This window comes from Macrosteles quadrilineatus, unplaced genomic scaffold, assembly GCF_028750875.1.
Source record: "Macrosteles quadrilineatus isolate MER2022 unplaced genomic scaffold, UCM_ALF_1.0 Scaffold_3__2_contigs__length_128488019, whole genome shotgun sequence".
NCBI lineage: Eukaryota > Metazoa > Arthropoda > Insecta > Hemiptera > Cicadellidae > Macrosteles > Macrosteles quadrilineatus.
The window spans coordinates 15,854,563-15,880,574 of record NW_026542596.1 but is presented as its reverse complement, the minus strand read 5'-3'; the positions used below and the strand labels follow the sequence as shown (position 1 = coordinate 15,880,574).

General features: G+C 34.5%; 1 protein-coding gene across 2 annotated transcripts in view; it reads right to left on the bottom strand.

The window, feature by feature from the left end:
* Window positions 1-25,542, bottom strand: part of LOC128990663 (NFU1 iron-sulfur cluster scaffold homolog, mitochondrial-like) — a 31,920-nt gene extending 6,378 nt beyond the window's left edge. The window contains exons 1-7 of one of the 2 annotated variants that reach the window (XM_054413161.1): window positions 25,260-25,542; window positions 21,012-21,174; window positions 19,005-19,139; window positions 17,319-17,433; window positions 16,983-17,086; window positions 13,780-13,896; window positions 10,651-10,953 (exon numbers count right to left, since the gene is read on the bottom strand). In XM_054413161.1, coding sequence (XP_054269136.1) covers window positions 10,852-10,953; window positions 13,780-13,896; window positions 16,983-17,086; window positions 17,319-17,433; window positions 19,005-19,139; window positions 21,012-21,174; window positions 25,260-25,300 — 777 coding nt within the window. In that variant the 5' untranslated portion in view covers window positions 25,301-25,542 and the 3' untranslated portion in view covers window positions 10,651-10,851. Of the gene's footprint in view, window positions 1-10,650; window positions 10,954-13,779; window positions 13,897-16,982; window positions 17,087-17,318; window positions 17,434-19,004; window positions 19,140-21,011; window positions 21,175-25,259 lie in introns of those variants that run through there. The other variant, XM_054413160.1, reaches the window with a different exon arrangement.
* Window positions 25,543-26,012: the final 470 nt, after the last annotated feature.

The following is a 26,012-nucleotide window of genomic DNA, read 5'->3' as shown; positions in this document are numbered from 1 at the left end:
TGTATTGTTTTATAGTAATTTTGCGGTTCATGAATGTCACTCATATGACACATTGCAAACATTATATAGTCTTCAAGTATCTTGGGAGCTTTGATGTCTTAACGCTTTCACAACTCGTATTTCAGACTTTCTTCTATTTCTGATTCTTCCTCAGAATCCAGTCGAACGATATTTTCCCCAGTTCCCACTTCTTTTGAAGCATTTTCTTCTTGAGGTTTTGATGGTCATGGTTTGGTAACTGTTACAAGGGTCTTTGAAATAATGGTTCTTCATGAAAAATTACATCTCTTGATCTAATCAAAGAGTTATTTTCCTTACACCACATTCAATATCCATTGTTACCATCATAACCATTTAAGATCCCTTTACTGACTTCTTTTCCATCTTTTTCTGATTAGGTTTAGGAACATGTGCATAAAAATTGCACCTATGATCCTTAGATTCTTTATTACTGGCTTCTTTCCTGACCACAGCTCAATAGGAGATATCTCTCGTACACTTGATGGAGCAGTTTGGTTTAAAATGTATGCCGGTGTGTTAACCATTTCAGCCTATTTCTGGTCTCTTGTCTCATGGGTGTGCATCATTGATTGTACAGTCTCGACCAATGTCCGGTTGTCTCGCTCACTACAGCCGTTTTTCTCAAGGCATTGTTAACCTACCACATTAACATCACACACACACACACACACATTATCACACATCACATTATCATTGTGTGGTGCAATTGATAAGCTTACCACTATCAAACTCTCCACCGTTGTCACTTAATATTTCCTTTACAATTACTCCAGTAGTCTTACTATCAGCCAAAAACTGCTTAAGATTCTCTGGTATTTTAGACTTCTGCTTCATGAAATACACCTGTCTGTATCTAGAGAAATCATCTTTAAACAGTACAAAGTACCGATAACCTGATGGGGGGTATAAACTTTTTTCTTTCATTGCAGGTAGACTAGTTTGTTATTACATTTATTTTAAAAGTACTTAGGTTTTGTTATATCATAATATTTAACGCTATGTTTCTCTATCCTTGAACACTGAATATTTTGATTAATATGTTAACGTGACTTATGGCCTATTAAAAAATTTTTATTTCAAAGCCGAGTAATAAAATCACTTAACTTCGTTGTTCCATTGCCACACCTACACCAGCTAACACCTTCAAATTTTCAACACTGTAAATAATTATAGAAGATATAGATATAATAATAAATAAATATAATACGTAAATATCTATTTGCGTTAACATTTCAATTTTGCCTTGACTGATTGGAAAGCACTTTGTTGAAGAAATAGGAGAGTATCGAAGGAGGAAAACAGTATAGTAGTTAAAAAGATATCGCGATATTTTAGTACAGAGAGCCTAAACCCCGTCCACCGGACTGGGACCAGAACCTCTTCTGCCGTATAGTAGTTCTCTCGAGTCTCGACGACCATACTTTTACTAGATATGGTGGAGGGGAGGGGTTGGGTCCAATGGGTGGGGTTGGTCGGGGGGGGGGGGGGGATGACATTGACTGCAATAACACGTAACGTGACAGACAAAAATGTTTACCCATGGGAGTCTAAATATATAAAAATAGAACCAATTCATTGGGAACCAAAAGATGGGAACCTTCCTCAAGTTCTGTGGTCAGTGGTCTTTGCTCGATCCCAATCGTCTTAAATTTATCTACATTGCATTTTAATTTAAAACAGCTAACACTGTATTAGCTTAGTAGTTGTAAAAAATATCAACGGAGTATAACAATTTTTATTGAACCCATATAACCCTTGATTACATTTAGTGAAAGTTGATTTTGTAGAATAACTAAGTAATACTCTTACATAACATATTCTGCTTCAATGTTCCATGAATGCAGTTATGTTCATTCAAGTTTGTTAATTATTCGTCAATGGGTATTGTTGATGTAGTAAAGTCCAATTTCAATCGTTAAAATAGTAGTCTACCAAAAAGATAAGCCATATTTAGGTAGTATATCTAAGCTTACAAATAATTTGATAATTTGTATGTGTTATGTTTTTAAACGTTTATGTGATGAAACCGTTATAAATAATTACAAGCTCTAATTAATTAATAGTTACTTTTATTTCAACTCAAATTAATTTACATAGCTAGATTTAGAATAAACTAAAAAAATGTTTTATGGAGCATTTGTAATGAATAAAGAATACAGAATTCAATAACTAATAGATTGCCAAAGTTAACTCAAAATTCTGGGGCAACATTTTAATTTTAAAGAATATTAAAAATACTATAAAATGCAAATTCTTTGTTGTGTTTTACTGTATTTTAAGAATTTAATACCAGCTTTCAAAATAACGGTAGCCTATTAAGTATAGTTCAAATTACTTGTAACATTTATTCGTATAACATGATGTTTAATACTAACAGAGTATTCTAAAAGTAAAAAAATCTTGGTATTATCTTTGGTATATGTTATGAAAAGCATAAAGATGCATTCCTTACATTTTTAGGCCTAAAACATTCAACTGTTGTGTAAAAAAAATCAAAATCTCAAAAACACGTTAGATATAAACACTAATAGATTACATTAGTTAACTCACAATTCTGGGGGAAATTTTTAACTTACAAGAATTTTAAAAATACGATAAAATGCAAATTATTTGTGGCGTTGAACTGTATTTTAAGAATTTCATACCAGCCATTTAAATAACGGTAGCCTTTTAAGCATAGTTCAAATTTATTACTTGTAACATTTAGTCAAAATAAAGAGAAATACATTTGATTCTACACATTAAGTTACATACATTGATTCTAAAGTAAACAATCTTGAAATTATCTTTGGTATATGTTGCGAAAAGCATAAAGATGTGTTTGTTGAGCGGAGCGAGCGAAGCGAGCGAAGCTCTTATACGTCGACTCTTATGCATTTCGTAATACGCAAACTCCTCCTAGACGGCTGAATCAATAGTTTTCAAATTTTGCATGGTGATAAAGACCATATCGGTGAGTGCCAACATCTATATGGCGTTAAAAAAGTCTCTCAGGAATCCGCCCCACTGGGTCTTAAAGTTTCAATGTAATCCTTATGGAAGCAGTATTTGACATATAAACAAAAACATATGATCAGCTGTTGACTTTTGAATGCAGTAGATAAAGAAATAGCTAATAGCATTATTCCACAGATATTAGAACAGAAACGGTATGGATCAAAAATATAATCGAATGGCGACACTAGCTTGAGGTCCGTGACGTATGAAGTGGTGAAGGAAGTAGTAAAGGTGAGCAGTCTGGAGTGTGAAAACTATTTATGACGATTAGATTAAGGTATCTGCATTCCTAAAATTCTATGGGAAGGGAGGAAAACAGGTCCGCGACGTAGGAAGTGGTGAAGGAAGTAGTAAATGCGAGCAGTCTGGAGTGTGGAAACTGTTTATGACGATTAGATTAAGGAATCTACATTCCTAAAATTCTATGGGAAGGGAGGAAAACAGGCCCGCGACGTAGGAAGTGGTGAAGGAAGTAGTAAAGTCGAGCAGTCTGGAGTGTGGAAACTGTTTGTGACGATTAGATTAAGGTGTTTGCATTCCTAAAATTCTATGGGAAGGGAGGAAAACAGGTCCGCGACGTAGGAAGTGGTGAAGGAAGTAGTCAAGGCGAGCTGTCCGGAGTGTGGGAACTGTTTATGACGATTAGATAAAGGTATCTGCAATCCTAAAATTCTATGGGAGGGGAGGAAAACAGGTCCGCGACGTAGGTAGTGACGAAGGAAGTAGTAAAGGCAAGCAATCTGGAGTGTGGAAACTGTTTATGACGATTAGATTAAGGTATCTGCATTCCTAAAATTCTATGGGAAGGGAGGAAAACAGGTCCGCGACGTAGGAAGTGGTGAAGGAAGTAGTAAAGGCGAGCAGTCTGGAGTGTGGAAACTGTTCATGACCATTAGATTAAGGTATCTGCATTCCTATAATTCTATGGGAAGGGAGGAAAACAGGTCCACGACGTAGGAAGTGGTGAAGGAAGTAGTCAAGGCGAGCTGTCCGCTGTGTGGGAACTGTTTATGACGATTAGATTAAGGTACCTGCAATCCTAAAATGCTACGGAAAGGGAGGAAAACAGGTCCGCTACGTAGGAAGTAATGAAGGAAGTGGTGAAGGAAGTAGTAAAGGTGAGTAGTCATGAGAGTGGAAACTGTTTATGACCATTAGATTAAGGTATCTGCATTCCTAAAGTTCTATGGGAAGGGAGGAAAAAAGGTCCGCGACGTAGGAAGTGGTGAAGGAAGTAGTAAAGGCAAGAAGTCTGGAGTGTGGAAACTGTTTATGACGATTAGATTAAGGTATCTGCATTCCTAAAATTCTATGGGAAGGGTGGAAAACAGGTCCACGACGTAGGAAGTGGTGAAGGAAGTAGTAAAGGCTAGCAGTCTGGAGTGTAGAAACTGTTTATGACCATTAGATTAAGGTATCTGCATTCCTAAAATTCTATGGGAAGGGAGGAAAACAGGTCCGCAACGTAGGAAGTGGTGAAGGAAGTAGTCAAGGCGAGCTGTCCGCTGTGTGGGAAATGTTTATGACGATTAAATTAAGGTATCTGCAATCCTAAAATGCTACGGAAAGGGAGGGAAACAGGTCCGCGATGTAGGGAGTGGTGAAGGAAGTAGTAAAGGCGAGTTTTTCGGAGTGTGGGATATGTTTATGACTATTAGATTTAGGTATCTACAATCTTAAAATGCTATGGGAAGAGAGGGAAACAGATCCGTGACGTAGGAAGAGGTGAAATAAGTAGTAAGGTGAGCAGTGTGGAGTGTGGGAACTGGAAACCATTTGTAGCAGTTTTAATGTATCTGCAATGCTGAAATGCTATGAGAAGGGATGGAAGCATGCCCACGACACAGGAAATGGTGAAAGAAGTAGTAAAGGCTAGCAGTACGGAGTGTGGGAATGTTAGTGGCAATTAGATTAACGTATCTAAAATACTTAAATGCTATGGAAAGTGATGAATACAGGTCCACGACGTAGGAAGTGGCTTAGGAAGTAGTAAGGTATGAGCATCAGCATTGTGTGAGATCCGTCCGTGGCAGTTAGATTAATGTATCTTCAATTCCTAAATGCTAAGAGAAGGGAAGAAAACAGGCCCCACGACGTAGGAAGTGGTGAAGGAAGTAGTAAAGGTGAGCAGTGTTGAGTTTGGGGATGGATTAATGTATCTGCACTGCTAAAATGCTACGGAAATAAACTGTAGACTGTATGTTAAAATGATTATGAAGCACGAATCTATACATATTTTCGATACATGCAATCGTTTACAATCGAAATTTACAACTGAGTTGACAACAGCTGGTTTTTACTCCATAGAGGCTAAAAACGATTTTTACTCCCTAAATATTAAAAATGCTACTAACACTTTAGTCTTAAGTTAAAAACTACTGTTTTTACTGCAGTATGGCAAAAATAATATAATATGAACCCTTGATGACTCCGCTCAATTTTGTGGATGCCTCTGCGAACGCCACCTAGTAACATTTTTAGGCCTAAAACATTCAATTGTAGTGTAGAAAAAAATCAAAACCTCAAAATAACCAATAAAACACATTTTTGATTGTGTAAGTCACTCTTTTGATTTACTTTATAAGACTTCTTCTCGGTTTCTTTGCCAACTCATCCATTACTTCATCTTGCGATAACGGTACGTTCTTATGCACTGACAGCAAAGCAAGGCCATTCAAGGCAAGCAAGACCTTCCGTGACTTGTGTCTCTACTCTGTTTCGTACACAAAAACCATGCTACTGCTACTGGCATTGCAGTTCATTTACAATTTATTGATATTGAAAAAAAGTATACTTACAAAAAACAAGCTTAGTACAATAAAAGTAAAATTACAGAGATTCACTATTTCATTGCATACGCTGGAACATTATTTTTTTAAATGTTATCACAATTTTTTTACCAATCATAGGTTCAAGGGTGGGGATATATTCCCCTGATTTCATTGCCTAACTTTATGACCCGATTGCTTACAATAATGGCAAATGTGCCGATTTTAAATTCAAAGATTTAAAATCCGCGCCAGGCAATGGACAAGTCAGTCCAACATGACGTAACGCGGAGGAATACTACACTCGAACCGTGTCGCGTGCAAACGTCTCGTCATCACTCGTGGCTCAGTAATCGCGTAGTCAACATGTGAAGTCGCGTTTTGTCGCTGGTGTAGGACGAATTTATTAATATCTTAATTCGTAGCTCGGAAATTAGCGTTCGGGCGGAAATTGTACGTGCATCAAACGATCGCAATTGTCAAAATTTCGCCGAATTGCATTTGGGGGTGTGTTTTATTAGTATTAAGTCGAGACAGTTGAGATGCCGGATTGATTGTTCGCGTTCGTGATGAAAATTCGTACATGCATCATATCGATAGCAAATGTCAGTTTCTAGCGAATCGCGGGTCGTCGTGAAGGTATTTTCAATTGAATCATTAAACGCCAGCTCGAAAAAAACAAGAATTAATAAGTCCTACACCAGAAAAAACCGTGTCGTGATGTTCCGCTCGGTCAGACAAAAAGTCACAAATTACCACGAGTCAGTTTTTAAATGTTCGGTACGCGTGAATCTTCGTCGGAATGAATGTGTATGTGTCGACATGTGTACGTAAGTAAATGTTTGTGTTATTTGTGTTTTAGTATTAAAATAGTCTCGCCAATCTGCCATTTTTTCACATGTTCCACTAGCTTTACAAGTCAGAAATCATGTCATAGCTGGTCTGAAAATTTCATGTTTCATTTGGTATACCTTGAGCACATGGTCGCAATTCAGGATGAAAAATGTTTAATTGAATTTTATCACGTTATGCAAAGAATTTAAGTTAGATTAGTAATTATAGTCAATTGAAAATTATTTATTAAATTAAATTGAAATGGTCTATTATTTTTAAGAACAATGATTGTCTGTGATATTATTATTTTGTGTTCTATGCAAAGGTCAAATTCTATCATCATCAGTATTATTATTTATAACGTTTTGTATCTCATATAAGGTAATAATTTTGAATAGAGTGTTACATTTTTAAATAGTGAGAGTTTGATTGTGTAACGTAAATGGGGGTAACAGAGTGCTCGGTCGAAGGCTAGGGTTGACAAAAGGTCATGAGGATAGACTCCCATTAAATTCATAAACATTAAATACTTAATAAAAATTATCAATTAATCGACTCAGTAGTCGATTGGCCCCGTTGCATTGATCAGCAAGGAGTGATGTAGATCACAAACTACATAATAGTCCCTGTTTGATTAAATTGTAAACTGGCCAGTTTGATATATACGAACATCCTTGGGGAGTCTGGTGGCCTAAACTAAATAAATAAAATCGTCAAGGCTAGGTTTTCCCGAGACTCTGCAGTGTTAAAATGTGGCAAACCATCAAACAACTACAATCAATTATCTCACTCTCTCTTTCAAATATTAATAAATTGTGCATAAAGTTTATTACATTGTTTATATTCAATATTTGTATCACAGCTCGTAATTCTGATTCATTATACAGTATTTTTACAAATCATCATCTTATCATTATCCTGTGTTTTATATTATATTATTAATATCATACTGGTAAATTTAAGAGTATTGGTTTAACTGAAGAAGTATACAAAGTATACACAATGAGTGTTGATGATCACATTTTTTAATATCAAGTTGGTGAATTCATGAATAATCGGCTTAACCGAAATCCAGTGTATACAAACATCTTGAAGTCATACTTTGATAAATAGTTTCTGAACAAACAGTTTCATAAATATTTTCAATCAATATTTTAATATGTTATTATTTGCAGTATTACAGTTTTAAAAGAAAACAATTCACATCACAATCTTTCATCTGAACTGACATTTCAATTCATAGAGTGTTCACATAAACACATCCATTAGTTTTAAGAAGTGTTAGAATTAAGCTGAAGAAGGTGTGAAGGAGGACAACATATCAGACCTCTCACGGTCCATAAATCGGACTTCTGGGATGTTTAATTACAGGGCCCACACTTAACATCTTTAACTCCACTGCGCAGCTCTGTGATTGTAATGTCCTCAGTAGTTCAATTAAAATTAAATTAAATTCATTAAAACCCCACCAGGGGGCAACTTTTTGTTATACTCACACCTGTATGAAATACCTAAATTGTATTACATAAAGGTGTGAGGTGATTTTGCTTGATGGAATGATCAATTAAGTAAAGAGTATATTTTGAATATAAGTAAAGAACTTTTATTTTTCTTTACAAAAAGTCTTTTTTTCTTTACACAAACTAAGCTTTTCTTTTGTTTACTGTCCTTTAATCTTGAATTTTTACTCAAGGCATGATCATTAATCTTTCCTCCAGATTTTACCACTAAAGCCTCACTACAGTTTTGCACATTTCTGGCATTCAATGCTTTTTCATATGCACAAAGCTGTGTAGTAAGTGTGTCAATGGTCCTCTAAGATTTCCCTATTAACATCCAACTAGACTTGAGAAAAACTCCTCCGGTAAAGTGTCTAGAATTTTGGAAATTAAAAATAGTTCAGGTAAGTTACAGTTACTTCGAGTGTCTTTACTAATTTCTAGCTTTAGGTCATTCCATAGGTTTTTAAGCTTTGACAAATGGCTGGATGTGTCATCAGTGGATTTCTTTTGTAGCTCAAGAATTTCAAACAAATATCATAAGCTTTGTCCTCTGAGACACCATCATACAGATTATGAAGTTCTAGCCATACTGCCATAGCTTTTGAAAAACGTATAACTTTTTGTATTTTTAAAGTTTCCTTCGTCATGTTTGTTGTCATAACTATCAGTGCCAAGCTATCATATCAGCCTTGGTAAAATTAGCTAAATCTAAATCATACCTAGCCTTCTCCTCTTCTGTTGCTCCTGGATTTAGCTCCTTGGCCATTTGCAAATTCCCCTCTACAACGTCCAACAATTTTGGTATGCTTCTTAGAAGTATGCATATTTTATATTTCCAAGTTGACCAACTTTTCTCATCAAAAAACTTATACTTGCAGTTTGGTAAACTCCATCATTTATATTTCCTAACAATTAATAATCTTGAAGAGGTTTACAAACAACACAAATATTTAATTTTGACTTTTGCAAAAAAAATTAACATTGACACAAGACAAACATGAAATAAATTAGTGATTTTGAACCACGGGCTTCTGCTACCATGTTGAATATTCCAAGAATCTACAATTAATCACTAACCAGAAAACTATAAAAAAGTGATTTTAACAGAAACCTGAATGATATTGTTTATTCGAAATTAACTTTGAACACATGTTAATCTATATAAAACAAAGTCGTGTTAGTTACACCCACGAATACTTGAAAATAACTGGTATGGATCATAAACTTAAACAAATGAAGTTTTTGGCCTGAAAATAAACATTATTTAACATTGCTTAAATGGAACTGCCAGACATATGTTAATGCTATTAGTATAGGATTTGGGCTAACAACGTCATTTGTTTATGTTTATAATCCATACCGGGTCTTATTCTAGTATTCGTGGTTACACCACTTATAACTCAAGAACGGCTGGACGGATATTAATGGGGTGGCGGAATTAAATTGTACCCCCTGCAGGTTATTGATGTCACGATGATGTCTCATTTTCTCGACCAAAACGGAGTGTACGAGCTGGAATTGTGTTCCTCATAAAACTTTGGTCACACTGGTCCTGTATTGTGATTGGCTGACGCCAACTGCAGACTCTTGTGGCCCTTATCAAGGCCCCACTAGAAAACAGGCCAAGCTGCAACACGGCACAGAAAACATACTACTATAACCCAGAATGCCAATCGCATGGTAAAAAGCATTAAGTAGCCTACTTTGAGAGAGCTTTGCCTGTCAATTCGTAGGCAGCGCCACCAGCGTTGCTATGCTGAGTGCTATGTGAGTAGTATGTTTTCTGTGAACACGGGGCAGCGCAACACTACATCACAGTGGTGGACAGTTGTACTAAAATCTTGACCGTTAAAATCATGACGAAATGCTTGCCCGCTTATTTACCTAAAACATATGGGATATGGCAGTGAATGTATCAACGAATCTATCCACTAGTGTGACGTCATGGATCCTGCAGCATGGCCTGTTTTTCTAGTGGGGCCTTGCCCCTAGTGTAATTCAGTACTTTGTCACCACAATAAGTTTGGAGGTTGCTCAGCATTTTTGCAACTAACTTTTAAATGGTGAGGAAATCAAACAAAGTGGAAGGTAATATTCTGGAAAAAATTCCTACAAATTACTATTCTGCATTTCTTGAAAATACTCAATAAAGGCAGCCAAAAGTTTTCTCCAAATAAAATAAAATTTGAAAACCCCGTTCTCAATGAATTTCTTATGAAAATCCTGTTTTTTTACTTATAAAATAAATGCTTTTTAAAATAAATCCTAACAAAACAAACTTTCACAACTATTTGCAAATCTGCAGGGAGTGATTTTTCCAACCACCCATTAATTAATAAAATCGGCCTGGTAGAACTGTAGATTTAGGTGTACATAAACAAAGATTTTATAAACTTAATTATTATAAGAAGTAAGCGTAGATAATTGCTTGAGAGATTTGTTTTTATGAATTGCCAACATTTGAGTGGGGCTGAAAACCCCAGTAAAATATTGGAGGTTATATTAAAGGGTTTATTTACAACAGTCACTTTTCAGTTGGTTTTTACCTGTTTTACTTAAATAACTTGAGCCACAAACTACATCAATCTTGTTCTTATTTTACTTAAATCTTTACAATGAAAATATGTTTACAGTGATCAACACTTGATATTCTATTCCATTTACATATATAAGTCTAGTAATTATTACTTGGTTATTTACACCTGGTACTACAACTAGCAAAATCACTTTCACTTGTCACTTTCTGAAGATTTTAATTTTGCTTCAAACTTTTCAAACTCCGATTTCTCAATTTTCTGAGCTTTGTCCTCCACTTGTTCAACAGCTACCACCTAAAGAACATGCCAACTCCTTAACTGGGCCCACACGAATATGTTTAAAAAAATGTGCTTCTACATGAAACTGAATAAAGACTTTGGATCAATATGTTAGTTAACCCTTCCCGGACGGCCTATAATATGTAAACAGACAGCAAAATAATAATAAAAAAAACACAACAAAATTTCTTTTTACATCTGCCATTTATGGAATGTTGTAAATAGTTAACCTATGCAGCACTTATGTCCAAAATATTTTTTAATATATTTTATAAATAAAAAATTGTTTAATTTGTTATTCTTCTAGAAAAACATTACTAGTACATCGGTTAAAGATATAATTTAATCAAATATCCGCCTACCTTAATAAATTAGGTAAGTAAATAAAATTCAGCCTGTTATCAAATGCTAGTAGGCTACTACATAATTATATTGACCTTAAAACTAGAATTAATTGATCTCTACTATGCTTTCTTTTGTTCAATTATTTGTGGTGTAACTATGGTCCAAATAACTATTTGTCCAATTAACTATGGGATTGAGTTCTGGGGATTATCATATGATTCAGTTAAAGTGTTTAAAGTACAGAAAAGGTTTTTAAGAATATTGACATTCTCATATTTTAGAAAATCTTGTAAATCACTGTTAAGGGAATTAAATATCTTAACTGTTCCAAATTTATACATATTCAAAACCTTAGTAATGGTACAATCAAACTGTGAAAATTTGTTAAATAATAATTTTGATCACAGATATAACACAAGGTATAAAAATAATTTTCAATTACCAATCCATCGTCCGCGTCTCATTGAAAAATGAAAACTTACCAACATACCTGGGAAAAAATCTGTACAATAAGTTAAAAAATATAACCAATACATTGGCATTTAAAAAGAATTTCCCAAAATTTTTAATAGAAAAAACTACTACCATATTAATGAGTATTTGTTGTGAACTATTTTTAAATCAGTCAGTATTATATTTTATTTTTAACTATAGAATGAAAGATGACAAACTATGTACAGTCCAACCTCAGTATAACGAATCTGAAGGGACCGAACTGAATATTCGTTATATCAAGGATTTCGTTAAAATGAGGTTCGTTATATAGAGGTTAGGTTTGCAGGAATTTCGCTAAGTCGAGGTTCAGAACCAGTGTCGGTCAATATAGGCCGGGATTTGACCTCATTAAAACACAATTAAAGTAGCATAGGCTACAATACTTTACAGTACAGTGTTCATTGTGCAGTAGAACCTTCTGTATCCAATAGTCAATGGTAGAATCTAAATTATCCGGCATAATAAAGGTGAGGGATCTTGAATATTGCGCAATCATGACAATGGCATATGCCTTGGTACAGGTTAAAAACTTTAAGTTTAAAATCACAGCTTGTTCTAACCCTCCTAAAGACTAGTCAAACACTACATTGCGTAGTCATAAACCATGTAAAGAACAAAACAAAACAGTAGAAAGTTGTGTAAGCTACTGCTCGCGATAGGCCAGTACGCTACCGTAGGCTACAGTACTGATTTATCATAACAGAGGAATGTCAATAATAATCATTAACTATAGCATTGGTGTTGCTAGTTGAAACAAATCGTATTGAAAACAATAAATTATTAGATAAGTCATTATAAAAGTGCATATTCATAGCCAACTTTAAGATAATAAAAACACTCGTAAATTAAGGAATATTAAAATAACGATGTTGCTATTCTTTCTCTTTGCTTTTGTTTTTATATTCTTTCTTAGATTTCTCTTTATCCAAAAATTGTACAATTCACCATATTTACTTATCACCCAATCACAGCTTACTACAGATTACGTCGTCATCAGTCCTCAGTGAATGAAATCAGTTCTCAGTTGCAACATTGCGTGCGCAGCGACAGCAGACAGAGAGATGTGTAAAACGGAGCAGACGAATGTTAGCGCAAGCGATGACGTCACCTTTCCATTTCTTTTTATAAAGAAACAGATTTTCCAAAAAACAATACTGGGGTGGGGGATTTGTTATATCAAGGGAAAGACGTAGACGATTCGTTATGCAGAGGTTAAATTCGCAATGTAGAGGTTCTGACAATGATAAATTCGTTATATTGAGAAGTCTTATTTTAGCCGAAATCACGAAAAATTCGTTAAATCAAGGTCATTGTTATGGTTTGTTCGTTATGTAGAGGTAAAATATACATAGTCTCTTATGGAGAGTTCTAGGGAATTAAAAAAAATTCGTTATATCAAGGAATTCGTTATATTGAGGTTCGTTATATCAAGGTTAGACTGTATTTATTATAATTTGACTATGTCACCTGTTTCGTAGCTGCTGTATATAAATGTTTTGTGACAATAAAGTTTGATTTGATTTTAAAAACGTCAGATTTTTGTAAACTGTCCCTGGGTCTAGGTCTTACCATGAGACCTACAAGCGGATTCACTTTATACAGCAATACACTAGTTTTATAAATAAATAAATATCTAGAGGTTTTTACTGCTAAAAATACTCTACTAAACCTTCAGTTATGAAGTGTAATAAAATTATGAAATAAGTGCTCAAAATTAGACTTTACAATGTTAGCTTTCAGACACAAATTTAATTTTTTAATTCCCATAAATGGTCAAATATAAAAATGAGACTGTAAAGCTAATGTCAAAATATGACTACTGTGGCACACTAAAATAGGCCTAAAATGTAAAAAAGACAAATATGTTTTGAATCAAATTTACTGATTTAAACCTTTTTTGTAGGCCTACTATTTATAAAACCATTGAGTATACCGTGGCGAAATAAAACTTGAAGCCTGTGGAGTTAGGAACTAAACTACTAAAAATGTAAAAACCATTACTTCAGGTATGTAAAACTGCAGCATATTCTGAACTCCGTTTTTCAACGTGACCACAGAGCTAGGACAACTTGTACAGGAGCCTTGCATCTTCAACTTTACAATGCCATCTTCAAATCCCTGCAAACATAGGATAAAACTTTTCTGTGTGTTTAATTAAAAGTAAAATTACCTAATATCAATAATCTTTATTCATAATAATCTTTATTCTGTATGTACCTATGTACATACATGAATAGAGTCAATACATACAAATAATTTTACAGAAATCCATATATAATAAATAATATTGGTTTTATACAAAAAAATTAAAAACTTTCATTTTCAATGAAAAAAAATTAGAACTTCTTACAATCTTATCTTTATTTATCCTATAAAGCTTACAATAAACCTAACCTTGATAGTGTAATCTTCAAGAAGAACTGGTAATAATGGAATTAATATAAACTTGATATAAAAACTTCACCAATATTTCTGAATTTTTAATTTTATAAGGCCTTTTGCCAGCTATGCTGGCATGGAATGGGCATACGGGAGGGACGATGGCTAATGGTGTGGTGACGTCATATCTCTAGTGGCTAATGTCTTCTCTTGAGGCAACACGATTACCCTAACGAGACAACGTGATTCCAGCGGTGTTCGTGGCATAATTAGTAGCGTTACGGCCTGGTATTCAGGAGGTCCCCAGTTCGAAACCTGCCAGGGACATTTACTTTTTGTCAAAGATTTTTCTTTGAGTGTGACTACTTCTTAACTGTACACCTTTTGTTAGAGTTTGATGCATTTATAATTTTATTTATGAACAGAACTTTTTTTATAGTAAACCTTTATTCGATTTTTATCTTGTATCTTTTTTTATATTATCAGCAAGTTTGGTTGGTTGGGTTAGGTTATGACAGTTTAATTTTATAATTAAAAATTATAAGTAAACATTCATTTGAATTTTTTCTTATATATTTTTTTATACTATCAGCAAGTTTGGTTGGTTAGGATAGATTATCACAGTTTAATTTTATAATTTAAAATTTATTGAGCGAAGCTCACTTTCTCTCACTTTGTAACTTCTTTGTAAGAGCATCAGAATGTAATGGCTAGACCAATTGATATGAAATTTGGCCAACAGCTAAAGAATACTGAGCACAATGTTTATGGTAAAAAATATTTGCAAATTTCCTTGTCGAATTTATTTTACGGGTCACACAATTTCGCTTGTTATTTTAATGTAAGTTGAAAGAAAAATTATATTGGGTTTATGACATATGGGTTTATCTCGTTTCATTTATATAAGATAAACATATGCTAATTGTTTGTAACTGTTTTGTTTACATTTCAATGTTTACTTTTATCCTAGGTTAAAGTTGGAATGTAACAGTTTTGCTATATTTGTTTTGAGCATGCCTCAAAGGAAACGTCGTAATATTGGTCGTCGCACCAATAATGCAAATATTGTAAGAGAGTGGCGTTGTGAACAAGAAGAACCAGATGAAGCAGTGGCGGAAGAAGCTGATAATGATAGGCAGTTAGCTAATCAATTCCAACATGAATTAGATGCACTAAAATTTTGCACTTGCACTAACTGTCATCGTCAACAACCAACAGCTTCAAACCAATCACCCATTTGTTCGCGTTGTCGTTCAAATGCAACTAAATTCACGGTGTTAAATAATATGGATGTGTCAAGTGACCCGAACGAATTAACTGACCAGCCGATTGTAGAACAAATGTTGATTGCACGAGTATATCCCGCTATGCGCATTTACAAAGTACAAGCAAATGGTCAGGATGGCCAGTTTCACTACAAAGGTAACATCATTAATGTTGAGCAAGATATTAATGAAATAGCATCTGTCTTACCTACACTGCCCGAAAATTTAAAAGTCATCATTGTCCAACGTCAAGGCGTCTTTGGCCATATCGATTTCAAAGTTCAACGTGAAAAACCACACCAAGCTTTTATTTGGCTGAAGGCAAATAACCCATTCTATTTTGACATAACCATTAGTGATGAAGCGCTACACCAACTACCAGTCAATGATTTTGTTCACATGAGAGTACTGTGTGTACGTGAAAACCAAGAAAGTCCTGATGAAATCGAAGAAGACCAAGTTGAAGAAACATCGGTGCCTATGATTGCGCAGTCTCGTCAAAGGGATCACGTTCAGAGACTAATGTGGCCGACCGGAACATCAGCACCCGTCAACGAATTCACTAGGGTTGGCTATATTCCAATGGCATTTCCTCATCTGTTTCCTTATGGAAAACCAGACTAGCCATTGACAATCTTTAAATAATGCGTCTAAAGTGTAATGACAGACCACCCTAGTTTTATAATTAAAAAGTTAATTTTATAACAAAAAATTATAAAATTAATTTAAATCTTTTCAACTTAGCGGTTCTAGCGGCGAACGCTGACACTATGTTAGCCATAATCTCTTCCGTGAGCCCCACCGATGCTGGCATCATCAGACACATCACAAAACTGAAGGTTATGTTTATGTTTAAAAATCTTACTAATATTATAAATGTGAAAGTTTGTGTGTTTCTTTGTTTGAAGTTCAATCACGCATAAACCACTGGACGGATTAGGCTGAAATTTGGCATGATGATAGCTCACATTCCCGATTAACATATAGGTATATTCTTATCTCAAAAATCCTTTCGGCCTCCGCCCCAGTGGCTCTGTAGTTCCCCATGTTAACCTTATGAGTATTCATATTTAAAGGGAATTAAAGAATTTGGTCAGCTGTTTCAACTAAAAGGTTTGGTTCTATGATACAAAAGCATTAAAAAGTTATAAGATTTACCAACCATATATTTTTACCAGCACTATATATTTTTTTTGCATTTATGTAAACAGCTAATTTGAACTAAGCAGCAACAAAAAACTGTGATACGCAATGAGAACTGTTAAAGAAGGATTGTTTACAGTTATGTTTATATTTTTAATGTCATGAATAATTATTAGTGTTTTTTTTTTGTGAATTCGTAATAACTTATTTTTCTGTTGTTTAGGTGAAGTGGTAGAACATTATGGCTATGGTAGATATGTAATACCATTAGTATACCGTCAATTTAAAGAAGCAAATTTTATCAAACTTTGTCCTCCCCCATTGCAAACGCAAAGCTTGAGTATAACTGCAATAAGCATTTTAAACTTATATGCCAACCCCGTACGAAGGACGGGTACTCTGAAGCAAAATACAAACCATAAAAACAATATCTCCGCCATCCTCTTGCACAGTCGGCCTGATTCTAGTGTCCAGGAGTTCCTTGATCATTTGAACTGTCTCATCGTCATCTTCATTTATTTCTGTAAATCACCCCAAGATAAATTTTAAAATATTTTAATTCATATTTAGGTTTAATTTATTAGGCTATTGGTCCTTTTGACTTATGTTTTGGAGAAGTTCTATTATAAATTTACAACATGGTAAGTAAAAAAATAAATCTGTGATCACATTTTAACATTGCTGCGATCACAAACAGATCAGAAAGTGGATGGGCTAAAATCTGCGCCATCTGGTCTAAGTGCTAATACTTACGAGTATCTGATGAAGGTTTTGCATCTGTCAAAACTGGCAAACCACTGGCAAAAAAATCCATGATTGTTGCAAAGATTTCTGGTTTTATAAGCTTCCATTCTACGTCTTCATCTATCTAGAACACAAAACATCAAGTAAATAATATTTGTTGAAATGCATATCAATCATCTAAGTTCATTGAATAGTTTTTGATGCTTTGAATGTAGTTTTATCAGTTGAAATAATTTGTGGTTTACAAGAAGAAAATAGCTTAAAAACATACAAATAAATACACTTTTCCTTACTAAGGGAAAGTTCCTTCATTATGGTAAACAATTTTGTCACTTTCATGCAAATACAAATAATACAATCGTCAACTGATTAACGTAGGCCTACCTATATAATTTTTTCATCAACAAATAAATATTCATCAAGTTTTTTGATACAGTTTTAATATTTCTGAGTAAACTTAGAATTTAGATGTAAGAACTATCCAATTTTTTTAGATTTAGATTTTTTTTTATGTTATAAAAGTGTTAAACAAAATCTACTTGTCACATATAATTTTTTCTTTTCTCTTATTTGTTATAACTTTCAGATTTTAGATGTCACCACTGTTTTGTTGTTATCATTATGAGTCACATTAACATTTTTTCTTCTCTTATTTGTTATAACTTTCATATTTATTACATCTTGAATTCTTTATATGTCACCACTGTTTTATTGTTATCATTGTTCAGTAAAGTTGTAGAATCTAACGTTATGAGTCAATTCCAATACCCAATACCAATTACCGATATGTCTGCGAAGATTGTGCAATTGGAAAATTGCCGCAATCACTAAAGACGACGATGACGGTGTATACTTGGCCACGGGACATGTTCATAATTTTGCCGCGACAGTGGAAGACGACGATGACTTTTCAGTGACTGCTGGTGACGATGACATTGTATAATACGGCAACGGGACATGTTCATGATTTTGTTGCGATAGCAGATGACTTTTCCATGACCAATTGTGACGATGTCTACATGGCTGTGGTGGATAATTTGAATTTTTCATAGATCGCAGAGATCGATGATTGTTGATTATGTCCACACAACCTTGAGAGATGACGTCCCCTACAAGGCCGCAGGATATGTTCATGATTAACAGAACATTGTATGTAGTCAATGATTATAGTAGAATTTACTTTTCGATTTCTTGTTGTTAAATCTTTATTTACCTTTGATATGGCAGTTATGTAATGGTGTGTTTGGAAGGTTTTAAACTTAAATTGGCAATTCAAATTTTTCATTGCTGCATTCATTTTCTCTTTAGGAAAACTTGAAATACAAGCATCACCTCAAAATACTTTATGAAGCTACATAAAGACAGGGGTTGCTTTAGAATAACCAATTCATTCAGAAAATTTAATAAAATTATTTTTTTTAAATGGTATTGGTACAGTTCAGCCAAAACTTCCGTGGATGGATCACTACTAGCCGAACTAAAACATACGAGTACCGTATTGGCAGTGCTGAGGTAGGGGTGAGTGAGTAGCAAGACACAAATATTTTCACAAAAGTACCCCCGCCAACCCCCTCGCCTAGACCCAACCAGATCTGGCCGCGCCCACAGAAACTTTGGCCGAATGTATCGGACATCGGCATTGGTTTCGAGAATCGATCAATTTTGGCATCTACACATCACTAATTTCAATCATACCTTAGTGACTGTTATGAAGTCAGGACCAAAAAAGACTGACTTGACTCCTTCAATTCGGAACAAAAGCTTAGCCAGAGGGGAGCAGTAGGCCTCTGTGCCGTTAGGGAAGTCTATGGTTTGTCCAGGGTCCAAAACCTGCAACACTTCATGGAGTCCAGATTAGCCCGTCAACAATGTTGCGGCATTCCAAATAAAAATAAAAAAAATGAACAAAAGAATGAAGTTATGATGACATCACACATCAACTCATTTCACAAGTATTAAACATTAGGCTATATAGTTAATCATACTTAACACTACTGCATATCGTTACTAAACATTCATGCCAAAAAAGTGTTATTGAATTATTTTCAACAGTGGGGATCACAAAACGGAATGATAAATCGTTAGGTACATTTTTAAGATCTTACATTGTTAAGTTTAAACTCCCTTGTGAACGTAGCTTTGGCCATCTTTATTTTTTTGAACCATTTGCATAAAACTCAGGTTTACTCTACACACCATACAAAATCTCTGATTAAGTTCTGCATTATTCCATTTGGGTTGCAGAAAACAAATAGATCTTGGCAATTCAACCTTAGTGAGACAATCAGAAATAGCAGCCTTCTTTATGTTACTGCAGTGCAACGTAAAGTCTGCTATGGTAAATGTGTGCCGTTTAGGAGTTAGCCAGTTGCTTGCGGGGAGTGCCGCGGGCAAAAGTAATACAACAAAATTGAAAAAATAGGTTGGATGTACATATTTTGGAAAGTTATGTATAACTGAATTTTGAATATTAGTTTATGTATTCATTGAACAAATAGGCCTACATATTATTTGAAACATATTACTTAATATATTTGCAACGTTTTCCCAAATTAAATACTTTATGAAAATGGAGTAGCTGGATTTGCTTGTATATACTACTTTTAGTTTAGTAATAATATTGAACCCCACTGTGGAGTTGAACGCCCTGAATTTTGTTGTTCAAAGGTTTATTGCGGACATTTTCCATCACGATTTTAAAAAACAATACACAACGTTTCGGGATCTGGAATCTGATCCCATTCTCAGGTGAAAAAAAACTTAACTAACACATTACAACTACCAATACACAAACGCCCAACCTAAGTTGGAATACACTACAGAGGGTAGCAGTCAAAAAATATGCACTCTATAGCAGTAAATTCATGATACAACATGCAAATAATAACCAATCACAAAACACTATAATTTATAAAAGGTGTAACGTAAAAAGCTCACACAATGGAACACTAATAGCACCGTTCGCAATGACTTCACCAATGAGACATCATCATACTATTATTTCCATGATAAAAAGGTTTGGGATCTAAATATAATTACCCTAGTAATAAATAAAGAGAAGTTGTAAAGGACTAAAAGTGATACAACTTTTATGAGCTAAGCTACTGAGTCACAGAGTTCTTAGAAGTACTTGACACTTTATTGTGTGATAAAATATTAAGGTTTGAGACTGCTAATGGGTTAATTATTGCAAAATTACTCTAGTAATAAATAATGAAAATGCAAACAAACATATGATAAACCTTTTAGGTGCTCCTAAACAACTATTGCCCAATAACGATGCCGACTTTTTATGCCCTCCTTAAAATGGCTCGTAAAACTATTTTAAAGGACATAGTCTGACAAGAACAATGGATACATTTCATGGCCAGTAAAAAATTAAGCGCAATTCCCGGATTTCCAGTTGGCAGACCCTGATTTAAGTAATTTAATCCCTGATTCCTGACTCTAGTTTTGTAAGGTAATTATATCCTTTAGGTGTCTGATGTTGGGAATTAAAACGCATATAGCGACGCAACCCGCCACACAACTTTGTATAACGAGAGCATCACTCATTATGTAAGGGGGGGAGCTAACAAAATCCCGCCCCGGGCGCCAATAAACCATGCGACGACCCTGATATCATCCCTAAATATTTTGAATTAGAGCAGAAATTCAAAATATGGGACAGAAACAGCAATCTTTTCAGTAATAGCAACTTACCTTAATGCCAGGCAAAAATTTCAAACTATTAGGGTTTGGCGTGTCTTGTGTTTGAATAAACATGTTCCTGACAAAAATCTGAAGGATATTAATCGGAGCCTTCTTGACTGGTATATTTGTGGGCCACTTGCTGCAAACTTGCATCAGGCCTCTGCCAAACAACCTAGACGAACAAACCAAGCCTATTAACCTAATACCCCTGCCGCAGCAAACCTGCCGACTAAGTGAATTTCCATTTGCCTGATTTGATTTTCAATTAAATCTTTTCAAATAACATTAGGTTTAATGAGTAACCAGATTTTCTGCCTACAGGGAGGGTAATTAAGTGTGTTTTCTAGTAAAATATTAATAGCTTAGTATAAAATAAATAGATTTTCAAGTTTGATCCAAATGTATCCATAATCAAGCAAACTACAATAGTTTACCAGTACTTATTCTCCATAAGAATAACAGAGGAATTTTTTTATAATTTTCTATTTAACATAACCCAAACTGTCTACATCAATTGTAACAATTGATAATCTGATGGGCAATTATTTAATATATCTACAATAGGATATTGTAGATACTTGCCTACTTTTACAGTTTTATTTCACGCTGAATGCAAAAATGCAATCAGTTTTTGTCCGAGAGATTCCTAAGTGGCTGTAAAACGAAGGTTAAAATTACAAATCTAAGGTTAATTTAGCGGTACTGATGGTAATATGGCGTGGTCTGGACGGGTCCGTATGTAGGCTGAGGACTGAGTGAGGAGAGCAAACAGCTGTTTATACTCAACTTAATGCGGAATTAAATCAGTTAGTTTTTAAACTAAATTATCAGCTCTTATTCAGGCATGTGGGGAAAGTAGGTCTTTGTGGCTGTATTAAGTGTTTTTAAGTTAGGTTAGATTAGGAAGGTAAAGTTTACGGTATAATGAACCGACTTATTAATTTACGTTAGGCCTCCAGACTGTTTTTGCACAATTGAAATAGTGGGTGAAACACAATAAAATAACAAAATTTCAAACATCAATAGAGTTTATCACAAACCTTCCTCCCCTTTCCGTGTAAGTGGCTGCTAGAACTTGGACTCGTCCAAACCACAAATAGGCTAGGCTAACGAATAACTCAACGAAACTGAAGCTCAATATTAATTATTTAACTGTACAGCCTCTTAGGAACCTCTCCGACATAAACCATCGATGTATAATAACTCCCTGGATTGCGCGCTCAGGTTGAAGTAGGGCTCGAAAAACGGTCCGTCGCTACCTCGCTCTGTCCGCGAGGAGTGGGGATAAAGGCATGAGTCACCCTAGTGGCGAGCGTCGCGCCCGCTCTCGCCGTGTATTGCTATGTTAGTTTTGTGGAAATATTCCGAGGATAATTGATTGTAACAAACTTAAGATTTTATAAGCAGATATAATTAATCTACGTACTTGCTCACACTTTATAGACTATGTGTCAAAAGTAAATCTCATAAGAAATGTAGAGGTGATATAAAAGAGTTAGATTTATTCATATTTGAACAACCAGAGCAAAGTATATCACAATAATTATTTCATCACATATGTATGTCATCATTTGCTTCGGTGAGGCCCATTTATTATTGAGAGACTTAGCATAATTTAAGAATATATATATATTGTTTATATTATAGTATGTTTCTTTGTCATACTGTGATTAACGTGTTTGGAAAACATATTATGTTGCTAAATAAAATGAGTGTATATTAGCCTATTTAATGCAAATATCTCAAATGTATTCATTATTCTCACTGAAGTAAAATAATGACAAAATATTTTCTTAGGTATTAAATACTGCTGTGGAATCCAACATTTATTCTTTGATTCAAAGAATTTTGTTAACTATAGACTACCGGTAAACATTAAAATACATAAAAATACACCTGTAAATTTAGTTACATTCTTCGTAATGTAATGCCATATTTGATGTAATATAATGATAAAATGCTAGAAACTCGGTTTCCATATCCCGTAAACTGATGCTGAGCCGGCCGAGCTCCTAGCGCCGATGCCGTGCCAAGCGATTTTATGCCTATTTTTAATCGCTTAAAAATGATACAAGCAGGCTCCGTATAAAAAAAAGCTTCTAATAAATAAAAGCTTATAATAAAAAATAAAATTCATACTTTGATCTAAAACATTGCCGCAGGAATTTTTTTCCTGACCAAAATATAAAAAAGTTCCTCGCTTACTACATTTTTCATGTTTTTAATGGTGTTAAAAAACAATCATCTTTTTTAATTTGCCTAAATAAATCATAAAAAATATGTTAACCCTCCGAGGGTCACGCGTCAAAAAATAGACGCACAACACACTTTGTGTAGGGTCACGCGTCGAGTTTAAGACGCACAAACATCGTTTACGGCGAAGGCTCTATGACTGACTGAATCGGATTGAACTGGATCGAGTTAGGTATCGTTCTTTCCGTAATATTCTAAGCTTTCTCCAGAGGTCTGTCTCTAAGCGCTATTCATTTTAGTTCCGAAAATATTGTAGCAGACAGCTGACGTGCGTGTATTTGTAAACAGCTAGGTTCCCCCGGACCGATGACTGATGTGTTTTATTACGTTTATCATTGTTTTAGTGTTAAAAATCAAAAGTAGTGATATACGTGGTGCATTATAAGAAGATTTAAGTGGTTTTGAAGTGCTGGTTGATGATCCTGAAGAAGTAGGTAGTGATATTGATGTAAATTATCAGCCAGATTCCTAGCTATGGTTAGGCTATGCATTCTTAGCTAAACGCTATGTACTGAAATCCGTTTTTCGCTCATAACTTATTTATTTGATAACTTACCTCGCTATATGATTATATATTTGTAATCCTCATTAAATTTAGAACAAAGTGGCTATTTTCAAATATTTATAGGCCTATAATTTATACAATTTCATTGAGCGCGAACTTATATTTTTTTTGAAAATTTTCGAAATTATATTTTTTTTACCTAAAAATTTTTTTTTGAAAAAATGTTCCTTATGTTTTATATATAATATTGAAGCCCATGATTTTCCAAACAAAATGGTATATAGAACATTAGAATTAACATTGTTTTAAGCTTCTCAGATCCGTTTTAATAAAACCTTGCAAAGGGGCCAAAAATAGGTGGACATTAAGGCCTAAACTATGGACACTCGGAGGGTTAATGTAAAAACTAGCTACATAGTAATAAGCACTGGTTTTTCCAGAAAAATAATATATCAATTTGAAATTTTTATGTTAACAAACAAGTGTAGCAGAGCAGGTTGAATGAATGTGTTTGTGTAAAACAGAGAGGTTCATTTGGCCCGTCGGCCCGGTATCCCGCCAATTCGATTGGCGGGCACGGACCGTTTTTCCACCACCTAGCGCGCTATCCAGTAGAGTTATTATACATCGATGACAAAAACTGATTGCATTTTTGGATTCAGCGTGAGAAAAAACTGTAAGTAAGTTAGACATCTAGTGGACATATTCAATAATAAGACCTAACTTACCATATGATGATGTCAAAGATCAAAGTTCTGCCCTAAGTGTTTTGCACTATAATAATATTGACTTTGACTTGGGTAGGCCTAAGTGAACTTGGTCAAGACTCAGTTCTAGGGATGTTGCAATACATATTTGGTATCGATACCGTATCGCAAAAAAGTATCGATACCGGCTCAGTATCGGAACTAAAGTATCGATACCGTCAGTATAAAATCCATTTGATACCAGTGACGTCATATTCTCATTCACTGATCTTTGATTAAAGTTCACTCGCTCCAGTACAGTAAGTAGGCTACAGCCAATACTTAGCCTATAGGATTTGACCTGCTAAGAACTATTTTACTTAGCTAATTATGTAAAAAAGTTGATAACAATTAACCAAACATAGCCAACCTTTATTTTCAATTTTACCTTCTTAAGTAAAAGTAAAGTACCTTATGTTCTAGGCCTATTATATAGCCTAATTTATCTTTTTGGTCACTGTTGCTCCAGCCTTGGAATATAACCGCTCAGAAGGCACGAGCTGGGCCGTTTGGCTCAGATATTTCCTTCCGATACTGGCCTCTTGGTATCAATACCAAATAAATATCGGAACAACCAATACCGATACGATACCAGCAGTATGACAATAAAAGTATCGGGTATCGCAACATTCCTACTCAACTCAGTTCTACTTCTGTAGGCTACCGTATAGGTTGTCTATGCTAAAGTATGTAACTTATGCTATGTTTGGCTAAACTGGGGATAGGGTACATACTAAAGTGCATGGTACTTACTGTACATTCATCTTTGCTGCTAGAGATTTAGCAGCAAACATTATGGAATTAAGGCTGCAATATTGTGTCAACAACAATGATGTAGTTTCAAGTTTCACTGGTTTCAGTCAGCACTCAGGGTTGCCGTTGGGTGGGTTGACTTGACGTTGACGGATAGCGGTTTAGTTGAGTTGGTTTATGTTTTTTTGTTGATCGTGATCACTCATCATACCTCGTTGCCTTGCCTAATGCATTCCTTCTAATGTAATCCTTGTCTTGGTCTTGTGCCCTTGATCTTGTTATCGTCTCCTGCAACTCGTTCTATTCTTGTTTGTTTTAAGGTTAGCAAAACAAGAAACAAGAATAAACAAATTTAGGGGTCTGACTTAGGGGAGGTACGAATGAGGCATTTAGTTCAAAATTCCTCCGTGAACAGCGCTGTAGAAGAGAGCACTTTGGCAATGAAGGTTTACTAATCGCAAAAATAGTTCTGTTCATAAAATAAAATTATAAATGTCTCAAATTCAATTTTATTATTTTTTAAATATAAAATCATAACCTAACCGAACTAACCAAACTTGCTGATAAAGAAATATTATAACAAAAGTTTAGTAATCGGAAAAATAATTCTGTTTATTTTTTAAACTAGAATTTGCTCAATTAAAATTTTATAATGACTTAATAATAAAATTAAACTGTAATAACCGAACCAAACCAACCAAACTTGCTGATAATAAAAAAATCTTGGACAAAAAGTTAATGATACCAGCAGGA